Here is a 19366-nt window from a genome sequence, read left to right on the forward strand (position 1 = left end):
CCGATGCTTGTCAGATCATTATAGAACCAAATCCGAAATGTTCAACCAGAAAGTCTCGTCGGAACTTCGCATTCTCACCTTTGGAGTCTTTCACTCCATCCGGTACCTCGGCCGCCGTATTGCGTTGCGAAGCTGGCGTCGTTCCTCGTTCGGAGGTGCGCGGGCTCGCGATTGTCGTTTTAGTTGAGCATCGCGATAACGTTCTTCGTCAGTGGTCGTTTTGCGCCGGCGCCGTTTACATTCTCTTTGCTGTACCCTCCACCGCTCCTCGTACACATGTTGTTCTTCGGGTGTACGAACTATACGTGTCCGCCCCGTCAATAACGCAGCTGTCGAATGGCTCACAACCCCTTAATCATTGGCTCATACCCTCGTAGACGCGCACTCCCGATGGCGACGAGAGTGGTGGTGGAATTTGCAGGGGGATAATTTAGGCAATGGTTAACTTAGCAGCTTAGTTACGCTGATTAGTCTTAATATATTGAATAGAGTCTTTCCGAACATTGAACGCAGCGCAAATACCGAATTAACGAGTGATTGTTTCTTGTTCTATTAGGTAACACACAACATTTAGGGAACCATAACAGAAGCCGGTATACGCATGATTTCGTCCCCAGTAATTTATTATCATACAGTTCTCGATTTCGAGATTCCCTGCAGCATGGGTGGATAACCTTCGAGGGAGGCAAGTCATGCGTGACCGACGTCACAGATTTCACGTGAAGCACCAAAGCGCGGGAGACAACAGACTCGTCGGTCGTCTGCTCGATTTCACACGGGCGCCCACGTTGTTCGACGACACGGTTGAGTGGGAAGTGCGCACCTATAGATATATACATCTGCATGCCGCGTTTCACAAAACGCACGTACAGTCTTGAAAATTTCGTCGCATCAGCGTGATTAACGTCACACTATTTTGCTTTCCAGAGTGACGTTTTCGGAATTGCTATCGTAACGTGTCTGGAGAAGGCAGCTATGTTTCACGACATCAAAGACAAAAAAAAAGCACTTCTAAGTTTTTACATTCGGAAACCACTATATAATTACGAGGCCCGCCGTAGTTGCGTACTCCCGAATAACTTTGACCACCCGGTGTTTTTAATGCGCACTGGATGCACGGTACATGGGCGTATTTGCATTTGAGCCCCGCTGAAATGAGGTCGCCACGGCTGGGATTTTAATGCCGCGTGCCCTTGGACTTAGTAGCGCAGCGCCCTAGCCACTACGACCGCATGGTGGATTTCATATCAGGCAATTGAAATTGAAGTAAATTACCTTTCAGCCGTCGGCTGTCTGTAATACTTCATGAAAGCGTCCACCATACGCAAGCAAAGCTCATACTATTGAACATCGCACGTTTTAGGGGGGACAGTATTAGCACGGGAAATCGAAACGCGTGATCATCTAATTTTCTGGCCAATCCCTTGCAGTGGGTAGGAGCCACACGCTCGATCGGAAACAACATCTCTCTAGCAGGGTTTGTGCTATTGCAGAAGGTATCATCATCAACACTGTCAAGAAGCAGAACATCGCCGCAGCTAGCCCTGAATGGTGTGACCTGGTTGGCCCGATCGTGGTAGCTGCCTCGGTGAGTAATGAATGCACGTTTCACTTAACACAGCTCACATAGGTGTACTGCTTTAACTTAACCCGCCGCAGAGGCGACGCGTTGTTGTCGGGGCATTATTTGAGTGGGAAACGTTTTTGTCTGTCTTGTCAAGCTATCCTGCAGCGGTAGTCTTAATGAACAGGCCACCTCTGGAATGCGAGAAAGCAGGTTGTTGGTGAAAACATTGAAGGGAATATCGAAACAGCTACCACAACTACCATGTATTTTACGCCACATTGTGTACTCCGTTTCACACACAGCCTGCAAAGCCATGGACGCTAGCTAGCCATGCTTCTTGCAGTAGCTGCGTTCGAACAGCAGTCACATGCGATTGCTCTTTATTTACGGTCAGCATTAAGGTGAAAAAGAAGTTTATAACCTTTGAATTGAATGCGTAGTATGTTTTACAACAGTCATTGCGTTGTCTCAGATCATTTTGCGTTTCGTTAATTCCTTTTCGGTGTTCCTTCTTTCTTTTAATTTGCAGCCCGTCGCGGCGTTTCACGCAGCTCCAAGAGCTCGGCTCGTGCGAATACGTGCAAACCATTAACGTTCACCCTCAAAATTTCTGGAGTTGTACATTTAACCCCACGTTCAGAAGTGCATCTCGACTCGAAGCGCGTGCTTGAGTTATTCTGATGGACGCCGTTCGTGAACGTTCCGAAGTAAACGCAGTGAGCGTCTTCGGCATGTTCACGCAGGCGCCATTCAAGTCAAGCACGCGGGCTTCAATTTACGATACAATTCTGAATACCGAGGTTAGACTGTCGAAGATCTTGCTCGAAAAAGGGTAGACCCCACAACTACCATGTATTTTACGGCACATTGTGCACTCCGATTCACAGCCTGCAAAGCCGTGGATGCTAGCTAGCCATGCTTCTTGCAGTAGCTGCGTTCCAACAGCAATCATAAGGTTTTCACGGCGTCGCACGCTGAGTATGAAACGGAGAACAGGTAGGTTCCTGTCCCATCTCTGCCCGATAATATTTATATATAGTGCGCCCGATTGAGCAATCGAACCAGGCGTCGTCGAGTACAACCGCGCGGTGTCCTGATCAATTGCACGGCAGCCCTGGAACGCGAGCACAGCAGCGAGGCTGTGCTCGTATATAAGACACCGACAGTAGGCATACTTGCCTCGTTCCAGAGCGAGCCGGGCTTTTCGACACATTTGTTCGCGCGTGCGTCCCGTGCCCCTTGATCGCCGCTGTTGCTCGGGACAGCTCGCGCTTCGGCAGAACGAAGGCACAGCTCGTATGCGTTCGCCAGATTCCGCTATGCAAATCGTGCGGGAACGGAACGCATGCACAGCAGTCGTAATTATAAATCCCAACTCCGTGACCGATATTTGCCTATACACAACGGCGCATAGCAGCAAGGTGCCTACATGGCGAGTATAGGTGTGGCCGCTTCGGTTGTCCCCGTGGTACCTATAGGCGACCACTCAGTGATGGTGGGCACGCTGCGAAGCGAGGACCTCCGCCAGTGCGCATGCTCGCTCAAGAACACCGAGGACCACAGAGCGATGCGCGAACCACATGCGTTGCGTTGGCAAGAGGACGTTTGACACTTTCTCTTTGGAATTTCCCGCATTAATTTATCGATATATACATATATGCTTATCGATTGACGCAGAAGCGACGCTTCTGAATGACGTTCTTTCCTTTCGTCATCTTCATCGATTAAATTTCAGCTTCTAGGCTTTGAACCAAAAGCGATTTAGTCTGCGTCAGAGCAGGACGCAGTGCTGGCGCTTCCAAGTAAACAACATTCTCCCTGTGACATTCAGGCTGTCCATGGGATTCACTTATTTCTGGCAAGATCAGTTGCTATTAAACAAACGCTGACAAACCTGCTAAAGTGGAATAATTTGGCAATGTTTTTTTTTTTCGGAGCATTTCTAACTGCCCTTAGTTGCCTGCTGTAGAAAGATACAAAGGCTGTCCAGGTAACCTATGACTAAGGTTGCGGAACCGGTATTTTCGGGCAGAAAGATTTCAAGCCTGTGTGAACGAACGACTGATTCTGTTTCAGAAAAACGAAAGAAGTGTGGCAAATGAAGTAAAAACAACAACAACAAAAATTACTCATTCGGCGCCGAATCCTTCTCTTCACATAAATGTGATACAGAATTTTATGAGACTACAACTGGACAAACTTGAATAAAGTTTGCTGCATCTGAAACAAAAATGTATATTATAGTGACTGCGTCAAGAGCTAAAGTTTAAGTTAGGGCATGGAAGTTTGTGCAAACGCTGTTGTAAATTGGTAATCTTTACAAACATGGAAACACGAAGTTAACAAATCCTCAAATGTGCCCGAACATCGTGGTTCTGTAAATTGCGCTTGTTAGGTCGTCTGGAGCGGACTAATACAGGACCGTATGACGTAAAACTGTTCCAATCTGTTTTTGTTCCAATCTCTTGACGCCAAGTTTACGTAACCCCCAATGCGAACATAGGGCGGTGACTCGCCGCGTTGCATGGACAGCCCAGTCACACACCTTCCTTGTTCAAAGAAGGTTACTTTTGTTTGGCTCCAAAGTGAATGGCATTACCTACATTGAATGGCTATCCTGATCTCAAGAGGCAAGGGGCACGAAGCACTGTATACAAGGTTTTCTTTGGGCCGAGCTAGAGCAGTGAAAGTAGATGACCGAATGACTAAGGTGGTGCCGGCGTCAGCGACTGGCCCGCTTTCCCTTGCTTAAATTTATGTGGCTGGTCGAAAATAGCGACGGCGTACAATGGAATGCCAAAAAATGCCACTGAAAGAGATCCTCAGTGAAGAAAAGTTGGCAAAGAGACGCGAAAATTTTTACTATGCGCAATTCGATCCATTTTCTCAGGCAGCTCAGAGTAGCCATGGTGGGAGAAATCGCGGGGCCGCCACCTTCTATTCCTTTAAGAACGGACCAACTTCCGGCTATTCTGAAAGGAAAATTCAGTTTTATTCGGCATATCAATGCATATTTTGTGGGCAGAAGTTAGTTTGATGTGGTGGTTTTTCGCTGTATTGTGGCGTCGCATGATAGGCGGTTCAAGTACACGCAGCCAGAAAGCTTTTCACCAATAGCGAAGGGCTAATTGCGAAAAGGGCGTTGAATCTGAAATAATTATTTTTCGCTCCTTCGGTCTAATCGTGCATAGTAATCGTGGAGAGGCATCAGTTTTGTTGTTCGCGGTTGAAGTGACGTTGCATGACATAAAAGCAAAGTAGGGGTGGCTCAGGAATGTTTGAGCAATTGTGTTTAGCTCATTGCATCATTTCAACAGAAATGGATTGAACAGCTTTACGTTGTAGCGCCCATAATATCTGAATTTACAATTTACGTGCACCTATTGCAATGTTTAGAAGTGTTGAGCAAATGTTCTCAAAAATTAGTGTTCTGTTTTGAAGCGACATGTATTAAATCCTGTCCGATTTAGAATAAATATGATGGGCAGTCTATAGAGCTGAATAATTTTTTATTGCTGAGTAAGAATCTCCGCACACAAGTTGTTTTTTATTTTTCAATTTGACAATTTAAGACGATTTTTATATGACACCCTCATTTATTATTTGCTTTCCTGCAGTGATAGTATTTTACCGTTCTCATTTAAATGCGTCATACGCCGACATCACCAGTGCAGTGATTTCTGTAAAAGCGAATTTCTCGGTTCTCACGGATTCATATGGGAGCCCACGAGTCAAAGAATGTAAACCAGCGCTACATTCCTTGGCGAGGACACAGAAAGATATGACAGGATGGGCGCTGATTCCAAACATGTTTACTGAAACAGATACGCGTTACATTTATCAATAATGAAGGCACCTAGCGGATGCGCATTCATGACTGCAGGAAGAAATCCGAATACAAACACGAAAAACGGTAGATTGGAGTGAGCAGAATGCATATTGTGCCTTTTTGTTAAATGTTCTGAATTCACCGGCCCACTGGAAGACTGACGTGGAGCTGAGGCATATGCCACCTCTTTCCATGATAAGGTTATCCGACAGCACGCGAGATAATCTGTCCTTCTTTCTGGTTAGAGTTTTGATCCCCCCAAGTCGCGGCTTACAGGCTTGATCACTTACATCTTTGAAAGAGCAGCAATAGTGAACCCCTCTTGCAAATCAGTTACCTCTGATGGTTTAGCTTAATGCTCGCTTCAACAATTGTTAGGTTGCGCAATGCCACAAGCAGCCGTCGCCGCATCTCTCTTTTAACCATTCTTGCGAGACATTTCAAAGCTGTAGCGTTTAGGTAATAAATAAAGTGGCAGGGTTTGGCGGGAGTACGCAAAATACGAGCAATAAGATTTGGCGTTCGGGGGTTCGCAGATTAGTAGGCTACCTGAGGCTCGTTAAGCGTGTAACACCCAAACACAGTGCCACATCAAGAAAAACTGGAGCAAAGTGTTCAAGATTGTTTCAAGTTATTGAGACTGCATTTGTAGAGAAAAGAACAATGAAATGTAATCGTATAGTAAATTATTATTCCGTTAACGCATAATTTGACAATCCACAGTTGCTTATTCATTCCACAATCTTAGGAGCGCAGCTATACGTTTTGTGTTAAGTTTACCTCTCCTCCATCAGGATTTCTAGGCATCAGAGATAGATCAACACATAAAATATATTGGATGGTAAATATTTATCCTGCAGTGAAATTTAAACAAGAAAAAGCTTTTTGCGTTCACTCCCAATCAGAATGCAGCCGCGGTGAACAGGCACCAAAGCGCGAAGTCAAGAACGCAATATGTGAGGGGTTAACGCCGCGGGAAAAGTGAAATGTACAAATGTGAAAATTTTGGGTAAAAAGGGGAAAAAATGCCCTAATTATCGGAACAACCTTTTAAAACTTCTTTATCGTAATATATACGCAGCTGCTCTGGCGAACTCCGAAGCCTCCGCGAGAGTCCTGCCAGACATTCCTCGCTACCTAGGAATGACCTCAAACAGTATGCAACAGACCGGTAAGAACACTGACACGAACGGGTCCGAAGGTGACCTCACCGACCACTGCGTACCCTGCACGGTAGCCGAAAACCAAACGTGCCAGATCGCCGACAAGCTCTCCACCTGGAACAAGCTCCTTCTGGCATACCACTTTGAGCTGCGAGAACAGGCGGACATGTCTGGCCAGCTGTGCCTAGGGAATTGTACTGGTAATTTTCACTTACGTCTGCTGCCAAAGAATCAGGACCGTCTTAGATGGTTGCTCAGGACACATCACTGCATTGGTTCCGTCGACCTCAAGCTCTCCATTGACACACACCCAGACTTCTACGTACTGGACGCTTTTCGTCATAGTTCAGGGATTAAAGCCCTGAAACTATATATCCAGGGACGGAAAGCATTAAATGTCGTTTCTGCATTCATACCCAGCTTTACAAACATAAAAACCCTTCACTTCGAGGCCGACTTATCGCGCGAGGATTCCTCCGAAGGCTTTGTAGCAGCGCTGTCGGCACTTCAGCGGGCTTCATCGTCTCTGGAGAGCCTACATCTACACGGCTTTTCGATAAAAGGACCGGCGGTGGACACTTTCATCAAAAAATTCTTAAGCAAATCCACGCTCAAAAAACTAGAGTTGCAGAGTTGCGAATTCACATGCGAGTCCTACTCACACGCCTTAGTCGAATACCTTGGCACGACTAGGATTCTAAATGCAGTGGCCCTTGACTCAGTGGGGAATAGGGTAACCCAAAGGGCTATTCTTGAAGGCGTGCTGAAAAACAGAAGTATCGAGAAGCTCTCCATCAACGTGTTGACCGGAGACGAAGAAATCGCGGAGTTGGTTGCCGAGGTGATCAGCAAGAATCGCGTAATACGCAACTTGACGTTATGGACCTTCTCGCAAGGCGTGCCTGAGCTGCACGACGTTTACGGCCGCTGGCTCCGCGCAGTCATTCAAAATGATACGCTGGAAGAAGTGGGCCTTCCACTGCAGATATTCCTCCCATCACAATGGGCCACATTTATCATGGCGCTGCCGCAAAAAGGAAATCTAAAGAAGGTCCACATCGATGCAGGGTTTCACGGTGAAATGCTACGACCAGTCTGCTCGATGCTCACGGCAACTGGCTCCGACAAAAGAGTTTCTATCGGAACCTGCGAGTACAGAGCCGACGTGGACTTGATACGTTGCAAAGCATTGCGCGCAATGCATTTCTCCCCGTTGGAACCCGACGACCTTTTGGGTGTCGCTTTGCATCTTCTTCCAAGCTGTGAGCACGTGACAGTGTTGACCATCCCCGTAGACATCCGCAACCGGAGACTCTTTATGCCACTGGCCGAATATTTAAATTCCACGAGCGTGCTGCGAGAGCTCACCTTGGTTGTTTCGTATGACGTCCAACTGGTCGAGGCCCAGGGCGCCAATCCCGGTTGGTCGGTCGTGCGAGAATCCCTGTCTCGAAACAAGAGCTTGAGGAAGCTGACGCTTTGTCATCAATGCCTGACGACTCGAGACATGGAGGGCTTGGCGGACGCACTTAAACGAAGCCGGAGCATCAGGTCGGTTGTCCTTATGAACGAGACCGCGGGAGGCACCACCGCCTTTGTGCGACGACTGGCGAAGGGCATTGCGGACAACTGCACGTTGCTGGAAGTGGATTGCATGGCTTTCATCGAGGCCGATGCCGCAGGTGACTGGCTGGCTGTGCGAGAGGCGATGCTGCGAAACTCGGGTCTGGTCGCACGAGCTGCTCGTATAAAGAAGGCTTCAGATTGCGACAGGTACGTATATGAGGTAAACGACGTGGCGCTTTGCGTTAGAAACTGTGTCGTCCTTTTCTGAATGCGGTAGAATTCCTTCTGTTTCCTCTCACCGACATCTCCTGAATGTGCCTCGCTGCTTAGCCAAAGAGCGCTCACAACGTGACCTACATACAGCACTAATTAGGAAAACAATAATTTAGCTACACTGTAGGCACAAAAAAATAGACGGCTGTAGTAAACCACATCCCTTTCAAAGGCAGCTGAAGCAGAGACCCTTCGAGAAGTGCCACTAAAGACATGTACAAAAGTTATATTTTGAAAGGTACATATGAGATTTTAGGGTAAACCGTTCAGTTTTTGCCGCTCTGGGTATTAGAGCATCTATGGAGTGCCAGAGTTACACATGAAAACGTTGGAAAACTTGATCAAGGCAGTGCTTGCGTGAGTAAGATGCGCCAAGTAATAACACCTTGTCATGACATGTTCAGACCAATATATAAAAGCTGTGTGATAGCTAGCGCTATAGTTTAAGTGCAATTGCATTAACATGGTCATCGTGATGAGTTCTCCGTGATTCTCTTCTTTTTCCTACTTCCAATTTCAGAATTTCATCCAAAATATTCCAGTTCCGAAGGGGTATGCTTTTTTTGCAGTCGCAAAAATTTATTCTATGTTACATGTGACAAACCTATTTCTAGTCTATTCAGCAGTTATCTAATTGCCGTTCTGCGTTCTACACGCACTTGAAGTGACATAATTTGGCTTCGAGCTAAATCTTCTTTTAAGGAATGTTTATCACCGAAACTATTCGCGTATATGCGGTTGTCATTTTCCTCTCAAAGACCTGTGCGCAATCGGCTTGCTTTGAATTTAAAAGAAGCAAAACGAAACTCGGGCGCGTGTGTCAAACCGTAATACATCGGAACATTTGAAGCACTGTTTCCTAAATAATGTTGCCATGCAGGGTTTCCTTACGGACCTATGTTCAATTTTCTTTCCATAAATATTTATTTACCGTGGAGATGTTGAATACGTTGATTGTTTGCGTCTCACCTACGTGTATGCGTAGGTGAGACCTCACCTACGTGTATGCGTAGGTGAGACGCATACACGCATTCGGTGTACACTCTATGCCCGCCAAGTGAAAGTGTATACTCATTATGATAAGTCCTGCGGAATTCTTTGCACAGGCACTTACAATACACAAGGCATCACAGGTACAAAATAGCATCCTGGAAGCTCGATCTTGAAGCTCGTAGTAGCTTAAGTCAGATACAAAAGTGATGGTACTTGTTTGTTGATTATTATTGCCGTCGTTTTCTCTCAGAGCGTTTTTTATTCCTTATTTGCGAAAGACGGGGCCTCATAAGAACGTTAAAAAAAAGTAAGTTAGTGCATTTCCGATGAGAATGGACAATTCTGGCGACAGTTGCAACATCACGCGAACAGTGCTCACATTTGAGCCTGCTTTCAGAAGTAACGGCCCGTAAGTAACGCGCCGAGGAATGAGCCTAGTGCTATTTTTTTTGCTCCAAAGTTTCATCAGTAATAAATGGGAACTTCGTCCTTAGGTTCACTACACGGTAAATGGATTCCGTGAGTGATAAGTAGTTCCACATGCCTTCGTTAGCCATGTCTATGGCATGTCTCCAAACTTTATTTCATGATAACTACTAATCATCCACCCCATGCGTCAGAGCTTCCTCCAGGTACCCTTTTTCTCGCTGTATCAGACTACCGGATATCTATCTATTCTACGCGTGACACGACCGACCCAAACCCCACACTTTTTCCTGTACGCCCTCTTTCCTGATCGAGCCAGCTGTAATATCAGCTACCGGCTTTTGCTCTCTACTGGACACCCCGGTCTTCTGCATCAGCAGTGCGGCATTTTTTTTTTGTTCCTTGGAAAGTTGAGCTGCCCTTAGCGTGCTCTTTGCCATCATGCGAGCCTCGGCTTCACAACTGAACACTCGCAATATGCACCGAATGCAACCGGTGCGCAAGCCACCGCTAACATCCTGTAGAGTAACTTAAAGCCGTATACACCATGCTACTCCATGCAAACATTTCAGTTTCTCCAAAGGCACCACTGGTCACGTGCAGGTACGTCACCGGAGCCCTGGAGCGAGTTTCCCGGTATCCTGCCCTACTGGACGAGGTTGCCATGGAGGCCCGCATCGACAAAGCAGAGCTCACGGTCTTGGTGCGAGACCGCCTGAAAAGAACCGAAAGCATGGACGGATTTATGCGGGCCGCCGGAGTGGTCAGGGAGCGAGTAGTTTGCCACCCACCGCCGAGCGACGACCGCATGCAGCTGGATGACCTGATCGATGACTGCTGGAGGCACCTGCGACGATACCTCATGATTGAAGATGTGAAGGACAGCATTTGCAGGATCTAAAACATCCGGGCCGTGAAAAACTTTGTCAAGGATCCAGAGAACTTGAGCCTACTGTAGCCGTTGACAAAAGTAGTATTGAGCACCCCGTGTATGAACATTGACGATTTCCAAAAAATATTGCCGTTAGAATACACAGGCAGGCACGAACTAAATGTACCAGTGCTCCGACGGATTTTCCTCTTTGCTAAAGGTATGGTACAAATTCCATAGCAAAATGTGCGTTTGAAACATGTACAAAGTTTCAGAAATAACAAAGCTGGAACACTTTTGTGCTGTTGTTGAGTTCGTTTTGCACAATTGCCGAGATTTCGGAGATTGTGTTTCTTCACTTAGTTGCGGCGACAAAGCTAAGCATGTTTCCAGTCTTTAGGTTTGCTTCGCGTGGATGCCATATGAGAACTGCTTGTCTCCTGAAGGTGCAAGCACAACAGCGGGGCCTTAAGACACTTTCTGTGTCCGCGCTGAGTGGACCAGGGCATCACTACGTAGGTCTGGGCAGAGAATGGGAGGAGAAGGGATGAGCACTTAACCACTCGGATAGTGAAACAAAGCCTGACAAACTCTTATGCTTCTGGTGCCCAGCCTCTTGCTGGCAGGTCTTGCCGAAGATCCCCATCATGAAGCTTGCCTATACAATTGCCTATACAATTTTGTTGTTGACAAAATTTCCGCTTGACACTCCACTTAATTCGAGCTCCAATAACTCGCGTGAGTCGATTCGAAGTGGCTGGCTCGACCTCAGAGGAAGGGAGAGGGGGGATACGCCTTCGCTTCGGCGCTAGCGCCAGGAAACTTCCCCGATGGTCTATTGCCGTTTGTTCCATCGGTCGGATACGCAAGTGGTGTCCATATCCCCACCTTCCGATGATTGCCTTTCAGCAACAATAGAAAATTGGGAAGACTATGCTTTCCCTGCTTGCTTGCACCGGAAGTAATTCCGGCACCGCAAAATGTCAAGGCAACCATGATGTAGACCACTTGTTATGTTACCAGCAGAAAATTTTGCACAGCAGACAAACATTGTGAATCTCTACCTTACTAAAATGTTATTGCGGCAGTTTTTAGGCCACAATCGCAGCCTTTTATAAAATCGCTATTTATCCGCCTAACCAGCACGTGTCTTGAATTGCTCAGTTGTGATCACGTACTGCCTGTATCGATAATAAAAATGTTGCTCGCGTCAGTATATAATAAGTACAAGGTATATTCTACATAAAGAAATTGCGCGTTAAAAGTTCGGACAGCTTATCCTAATGAACTGCTGGAGGTATAGACACTTCACATGGGCTTTCTATCACGTCAAGGAAATGGGTGCTTTAAATCGGTGTTCGGTGCTTTTAAAGTGGTTTGTTACAAACGCTGTGCTCTGGAGACAAATACTGTCTCCATGCTTTGATTGCGCATCATTTCTGCTCGCCAAAGCACGTCGTGCCTCACCCCGTTGCAATCAAATGGTTTGTTTTACAGCGCAGCTCTTAGGCGATCGTTTCTGCTGCGAGCGTCGGCGTTGAGCCTCGTAACCGAGTGAACGAAAACAGCGAAAGATGAAAGATAACGCGAAGCTCAGCTGGAGCCGAAAGCCTGCCATAGCGAAGAGAGCGCAAGGAGGAAATGGGAGAAGGATATGCAGCGGAACCATGAGGCGGAAAGAGTGGGAGAAATAAAGCGTAGTGCCACTAAAGACGGGCCTTGTGGCGACAATGGCTACGAGATGGCGCCAGAGTAGCTCGCGTTCTCTGTATGGCAACAAAGCGCTGTATGAGCGGAGGTCTGTCTGCGGCGGCAGCTGTGAATCGTGCCCACGCGTTGCCCACGCGCTGCCTCTCGCGATCTGCCGATTAGCGAGGCAGTCGTGCCACACATCGCTCCGTCTGCAACGAGCCGCACGAGACGCTTTGTCCGCGCCAGCCAATATATTGCTAAATGAAATCACGTATGCAACTGCGCTCTAATTTCGCGTTAGGCAGTATCGTAATAACCGGTGAAGTTTTAGTAAGGCTGTGGAAGGCGATTTCGCTTCGGTGCTAAACGCAAGATTATTCTAACCTGTTTCTATTCCGCTTCCGTCGTTGGGCCTCTGCAATCGCTCAAAGAAATTTTGGCCGCACCTATAGTGTGCGTATTTGTCACATAATGTCACGGTAACCACGAACAGTCCAAATCTCAGAATGACGTATACACGCTCACTATATATGTGCACAATGAAACGAGGAAAGGACAAAAATTTGAAATTTTGCGCCATAATGGATTTTATCGCCTATAAAAAAAATGACAGCCATTCCACTCTGTGATGATGGAAGGGCAGTGAAAGCTGACGAGAGTCAAATCTCTCAAACGAAAAGCAAAGTATCTCTATATCGCGTTCAGTTTCGGCAGTTGCTCCGGAATCCGTGGGCACACGTGTCCGTTCGTGGTTGAGTTCTGGGGCACCACACCTCCCAGCAGAGATTCCTTGCGCGTCCCGCCCACCTTGAAGTCGTCCACGTCGCCGGGAACATCTGGTGACGTACGAGGCAGTACTTGTAGCGCACGGTCCCGATTAGTCACCTCTGGTGCATTTCCGATGCTTGTCAGGTCATTATAGAACCAAATCCGAAATGTTCTACCAGAAAGTCTCGTCGGAACTTGGCATTCTCACCTTTAGAGTCTTTCACGCCATCCGGTACTTCTGCCGCCGTATTGCGTTGCAAGGCTGGTGTCGTTGCTCGTTCGGAGGTGCCCGTGCTCGCGATTGTCGTTTTCGTTCAGCATCGCGGGAACGTTCTTCGTCGGTGGTCGTTTTGCCGCGGCGCCGTTTACATTCTCGTTCTGTACCCTCCGGCGCTCCTCGTACGCATGTTGTTCTCAGGGTGTACGAACTATACGTGTCCGCCCCATCAATAACGCAGCTGTCGAATGGCTCATAACCCCTTAATCGTTGGCTCATACCTTCGCAGACGCGCACTCCCGATGGCGACGAGACTGGTGTTAGAATTTGCAGGGGGGAATTTTAGGCGATGGTTAATTTAGCAGCTTAGTTGCGCTGATTAGTCTTAAATATATTGAACAGGATCTTTCCGAACATTGTGACAACTTAACGCAGCGAAAATACCGCATTAACGAGTGATTGTTTCTTGTTCTATTAGGTAATACACACCATTTAGGGAACCATAACAGAAGCCGGTATTCGCATGACTTCGTCCCCAGTAATTTATTCTCATACAGTTCTCGATTTTGAGATTCCCTCCAGCATGGGTGGATAACTTTAGAGGGAGGCAAGTCATGCGTGACCGACGTCACAGAGTTCACGTGAAGCACTAAAGTGCGGGCGACAACAGACTCGTCGGTCGTCTGCTCGATTTCACACGGGCGCCCACGTTGTTCGACGACACGGTTGAGTGGGACGTGCGCACCTATAGATATATACATCTGCATATCGCGTTTCACAAAACGCACGTACAGTCGTGAAGATTTTGTCGCATCAGCGTCATTAACGTCACACTATTTTCCTTTCCAGAGTGACGTTTTCGGAATGGCTATGGTAACCTGTCTGGAGAAGGCAGCTATGTTTCAGGACATCAAAGACAAAAAAAACAACAACAAGCATTTCTAAGTTTTTACATTCGGAAACCGTTATATAATTACGAGGCATGCCGTAGTTGCGTACTCCGGATTAACTTTGGCCACCCGGTGTTCTTTAATGCGCACTGGATGCACGGTACATGGGCGTATTTGCATTTTAGCCCCGCTGAAATGAGGTCGCCAAGGCTGGGATTTTAATGCCGCGTGCCCTTGGACTTAGTAGCGCAACGCCCTAGCCACTATGACCGCATGTTGGATTTCATATCAGGTCATTGAAATTGATGTAAATTACCTTTTAGCTGTAGGCTGTCTGTACTACTTCATGAAAGCGTCCACCATACGCATGCAAAGCTCATGCTATACAACATCGCACGTTTTAGGACGCTTTCAATGCTCCATTAAATCCAGGCGTTTTCTTCCGGTGTAGTAGATTCATCAAGCACATGATCATATGTTTGGGGCCTCATGGTCCCTGTTGTTGGAACCCAAATGTACGCGTGCTAACGAAGCTTTCATAGAAGCCCATGCGTTCAGAAAATGGCAGTTCATTAACGGTCTATGCGTCTTAGCACCAACTGTGCGATGTTGCGTACTGCAGGGTAGCGTACTGTACTGCTGCCGAGAAGTAGCGGCGCCTACCTATCGAAGCTCGACCGACTATACTTATTGGGTAGCATGGCAATGTCGGCGGGCTGCAGGCATCCGGTAGACCATGGCGACCGAGCAAGGGCGAGACTTGCACCGTTTATTCAAAGGTACTTGAAAGAAAATAAGAAAAGCATGTAGTATATAAAAGTACATTTCGGAGCCCCTTCAATGGGCTCTCTACAAGTGTGAGCGGGATCTTGCTTCCGTCGATGTCACGTGACAGGCACAGAGAGAGGGCCCCTCCTCCTGCATTATCGAGCAAGGAAAGGAGAAGTCAACCCTCATTTCGACGAATCCTGGTAGAAGGCCCTTTGTGCGCAAGGTGCCTGACGTTAACCATCGCAGGAGAAGTCAACCCTCATTTCGACGAATCCTGGTAGAAGGTCGGGCGAAATTCCTGTTGCCACGTGGTGTCAGACGCCAACCCTAACAGCATCTCCGGCGTGGGAGGAAGATCCCGAAGTGTAGGGGCCAGCAGCCGCTGTACGAGGGATCGGCGTTTAGGTATCAGAATTCCCCGTAGAGGTCACGAACCCTTAGTTCGTAGTAGGTAAATTCCTGGGAGTGGTCATCCGTCCTCGTGGCGCACTGGTGACTTTTCTCCCTGGTCCGGTCCAGTGAAATTTGTCTTTCAAGCAGGTCTCCCAACTTTTCGTCTCCTGCGTGGGCAAGCAATTACCCCAGAACAGTGCCGGACCCACAACCACAAAGCAGCGAGCACAAGGCCAGCCTCCCCCGAGACACACCCGGCTTTTTTAAAAAAAAGAAAACCCGCTTCACCTTTCCCATTCCCTGAGCGCGTCCTCCCCCCCTCAACACTAAAAACAGCCATTTCTTGAAAGCGTTACGACGTGGTTATTAAAATAGCTAACAATCGGCTTCATTTCGGAAAAACATGAATTTGGAAAACGTATGAACGAACGGAAAAAAATGCCATGGAAACCCGGATGACCATGAGGCTTTCGATACTCTAGAGGCAACGACTTAAACCGTCGGCATTGCCGTTAAGCTTACCCTTCTTGTAGCGAATATCGAAGGTGTACTGTTGAAGAGCCAAGCTCCAGCGCAAAAGACGACCGTTTTTCGTAGACATGGACTGCAGCCATGTGAGGGGACAGTGATCAATCTCTATGGTGAATCTTGAGCCAGCGATATAGCAAGCTAGCTTCTGTACCAGCCAAACTACGCAGGCGCATTCCTTTTCTGATGCACTGTATGCTTCCTCACGAACTGAAAGTTTTCTACTGGCGTACAGTACAGGATGTTAGTTCTCGTCATCTTTCTTTTGACAGAGCACCACCCCCATACATACCCTTGTCACTGGCATCACACTGAAGAATGAATGGCTTAGAGTAGTCGGGCGCGTTCAACACTGGCTGACTCGTTAGTGCGTTCTTCAGCATACTAAAAGCCTTTTCTTTTGTGTTATCCCACTTTACCGTTTGTGGTTCTGTGTTTCTGATAACATCCGGTAAAGGACTCGCAGTCTCGGAATACCACGGGATATATCTTTGGTAATAACCCGCCAAGCCAAGGAATGATGTGATGTCCCGCTTGGTGCGTGTTTACGAGAAGTTGTCTATTGCGGTCAGTTTAACCTCGGAAGGCCGACGATTGCCTTGCCCTATTAGATGACCTAGATAAGCTACTTCCGCGAGCCCTAATTGGCATTTGGGAGCCTTAACAGTTAAGTTGGCCTCTCGTAGACGACACAACACGGTTCGCAGGTGTTGCATATGGTTCGCTCACGATGAAGAAAAGATAGCTATGTCATCGAGATAGGGAAGTGCAAAGTCCCCCATTCCTCGTTGCACCTGGTCCGTAAGGCTAGAGAAGCAATATGGCGCATTCTTCAATCCAAAACTCAGGACTTTCGGACGAGAGGTTCCTATCGGGCAAATAAACGCTGCAAGCCTGCTTGCCCTCTCGGTCAACAGAACCTGCCAATACCCTCTGAATAAATCGAGCGTAGAGATGAAATTACCACTGCTCACTTTCTCAAGCCTTTCTTCGATATGCGGTATTGGATAAGTCTGGTCCTTCGTGATTAAATTGAGCCTGCGGTAGTCGATGCATGGCCGCGGCTCTTTTTCTGGGACCTCAAACAAGATAAGAGGTGAGGTATAATCACTCTCTCCTGGCTCGCTTACACCTAGCTCTAACATCTTGTTTATTTCAGCGGTCATGACTTCACGTTGACAAGGCGAAACGCGATAAGCTTTCGAACGAACTGGGTCCGACGAGGTTAACTCGATATCGGGAACGATCGCAGTGTCCTGCCCACTGTGTCTAAAGATACGTCATTAAATTCAAGCACGAGTTCCCTCAGTTCGGCCCTTCGATTGGGATTCAACTCCGCCTGTTCTACTGACTTATCAATGGTCACGTCAATGTATTTTGTCTCCGTCACTACTGTTAACTCTGGAAAGTTGACAGGCAACTCCTCAGATCGGTTATTCAAATAAGGTTTCACGATCATTCGCTTTTCCCCAACTTCAAAGCGTCGCGTGCGAGCCATCCGTCATAGTAATGCTCAGCATTGTTTTGTGCTTTACGCATTTCCTGCTCAGCAATCATTGTGGCAGGGCTTACGTTTAACAACTTTCTACTACATTCTGCCTCTCGCGACATTTCATGCTCCGCTGCTTTCCTAATTTTTTCATTAGCTGGCGTACTTTCCGCCTCATCCCCTATAGGGCTGTCCTGTTCAGTACTGGTTGACGGATCAGCTGTCAAACCTGTTTTCTCCACCACTGGACATTCGTACGCTGCCTTGGAACGAGTTAGGGCTTGCACTGTTCCCTCACTAAACCTGATTCCCTGGCGTCGTAGCAAATCCTCTGATTTGTTAGAAAACAAATACGGATACTGCGGCGAAAGATGTGCCGAGATGGCGGCTTTAGTGTCCAGTACTCCGAAAGGGCCTTCAATACGAGTTTTGGCCACCGGGAGACAAACACTCGAGGCCTCTACGGCTTGCCTTATCGAAGCCCATTCTCCCGTGAACTGGCCTTCCTCTACGTACGACGGATGCACTACGTCCATTGTGGCTGCCGAGTCGCGAAGCACTCTACACGGTTTGCCGTTTACCACGAGGTCTTGAATGTATGGTTCTAGCAAGCTCAGATTTTCTGCGTTACTACTTAGTGACATCAATACTAGTTTGGGATTTCTTCATCCCACGGAGATATGCCCAGTTTGCTGGGAGTTGTACCAAACTATTGGTTTCTTGACCTCGAAAGCCTTTTTCTTTTGCCTTTCTGCCCTCTGTTCGGTTGACTCCTCCCTTCCCTTGGTGTTCTCGTCACTACTTTTCACTGAATCTGACCTTTCCTTAGACTTATACTGACTTGACTTCGACCATCGCTCTGGCTTGTCGGGTCTGTATTTATACACCTCCTTCTTAAGAGCTTCGTTGCCTTCGAACGCACGGCGGGTTACGTACTCCTCAGCGAGATTGGCCGCTCTAGTGATAGTGTCTACGCCTGGCTTATCCTGAACCCAATGCTTGATGTTTACTCGCAGCCGGCGATAGAACTGTTCTAAAGCAACGCACTGCATTGTTTTTTTCGGCATCGCCGAGTGCACCCTCTTCTCTGAGCCATTCCTTCAGGTTTACCTCCAAGGTGTATGCAAAATCTGAATATGACTCACTTTTGGTCTTCTCGACTTCCCTGAACTTTCGCCTGAATGCTTCAGCTGATAATCTATACTACTTAAGCAGATTTGCTTTGACTTCATCGAAGTCCTCTGCTTCTTCTTTCCCCATGCGGGCGATAATATCAGCTACCTCCCGTGGCAGTAACGTAAGCAAGCGTTGCGGCCATGTGTTTCTCGCGAATTTCACCTTCTCACACGTGCGCTCGAACTGTACCAGAAAAAGACCTATGTCCCCTTCTACTGCGTAGGGTGCCATTAAGTCTGTCATTCTGCGCTCGCTTTCACGTGCCTCTGTGCTAGGTCTTTCGCTATTTTGTGCTTTCAGAAGCTCAATCTCTAGGCGCGTCATTTCGAGTGCGTCGCGTGCAACACGGTCGCGCTCTTCTTTGGCCTCACGTGCGGCGCGCTCGCGCTCTTCTTTTTCCTCTAGGCGCTTACGCTCTTGTTTTTTCTCTAGGCGCTTACGCTCTTCCTCTTTCTCTTCAATGCTGTCTAGGCATTCCGTCAGTTCCTCGTCATCTGCCCCGGTCGCTTCGATCGCCTCAATGATCTCCGGCTTTCTCTTTGATTAGGCAATTTGGAGGCCCAACTCTTTGGCCAAGCTCAACGATTCCGGCTTCTTTAGTGCCTTCAAGTTCACGGCTGCCCTTAGTGCTGCTAAACCTTCACTCTATACAACCTTGACATACTTAAACTTCTGTCAACGGTTTAAAGAAAAATAACTGCTATGTACTTTCCAAAAAATACGTAAAAGCGAAGTGATATCTCAGTGAAGAAAA

At 47.5% G+C, this 19366-nt stretch overlaps 2 protein-coding genes across 4 annotated transcripts in view; one reads left to right on the forward strand and one right to left on the reverse strand.

Moving 5' to 3' along the window:
* Positions 1–19366, reverse strand: part of LOC135918673 (tyrosyl-DNA phosphodiesterase 2-like) — a 61191-nt gene that overhangs the window by 23166 nt on the left and 18659 nt on the right. The gene's annotated exons all lie outside the window — the stretch shown is intronic.
* LOC135918677 (uncharacterized) lies at positions 1089–10986 on the forward strand. Of its 2 annotated transcripts, XM_070540540.1 has the most exons (4): positions 1415–1433; positions 1494–1588; positions 6478–8332; positions 10421–10986. In XM_070540540.1, exons 3-4 carry the CDS (start codon positions 6540–6542, stop codon positions 10716–10718), a joined length of 2091 nt encoding a protein of 696 aa, XP_070396641.1. In that variant the 5' UTR covers positions 1415–1433; positions 1494–1588; positions 6478–6539; the 3' UTR covers positions 10719–10986. The 2 variants fall into 2 exon arrangements, with proteins under 2 accessions (XP_065308400.1, XP_070396641.1); XM_065452328.2 differs by having other exon boundaries at positions 1089–1588.

Source organism: Dermacentor albipictus, chromosome 6, assembly GCF_038994185.2.
Source record: "Dermacentor albipictus isolate Rhodes 1998 colony chromosome 6, USDA_Dalb.pri_finalv2, whole genome shotgun sequence".
Classification (NCBI taxonomy): domain Eukaryota; kingdom Metazoa; phylum Arthropoda; class Arachnida; order Ixodida; family Ixodidae; genus Dermacentor; species Dermacentor albipictus.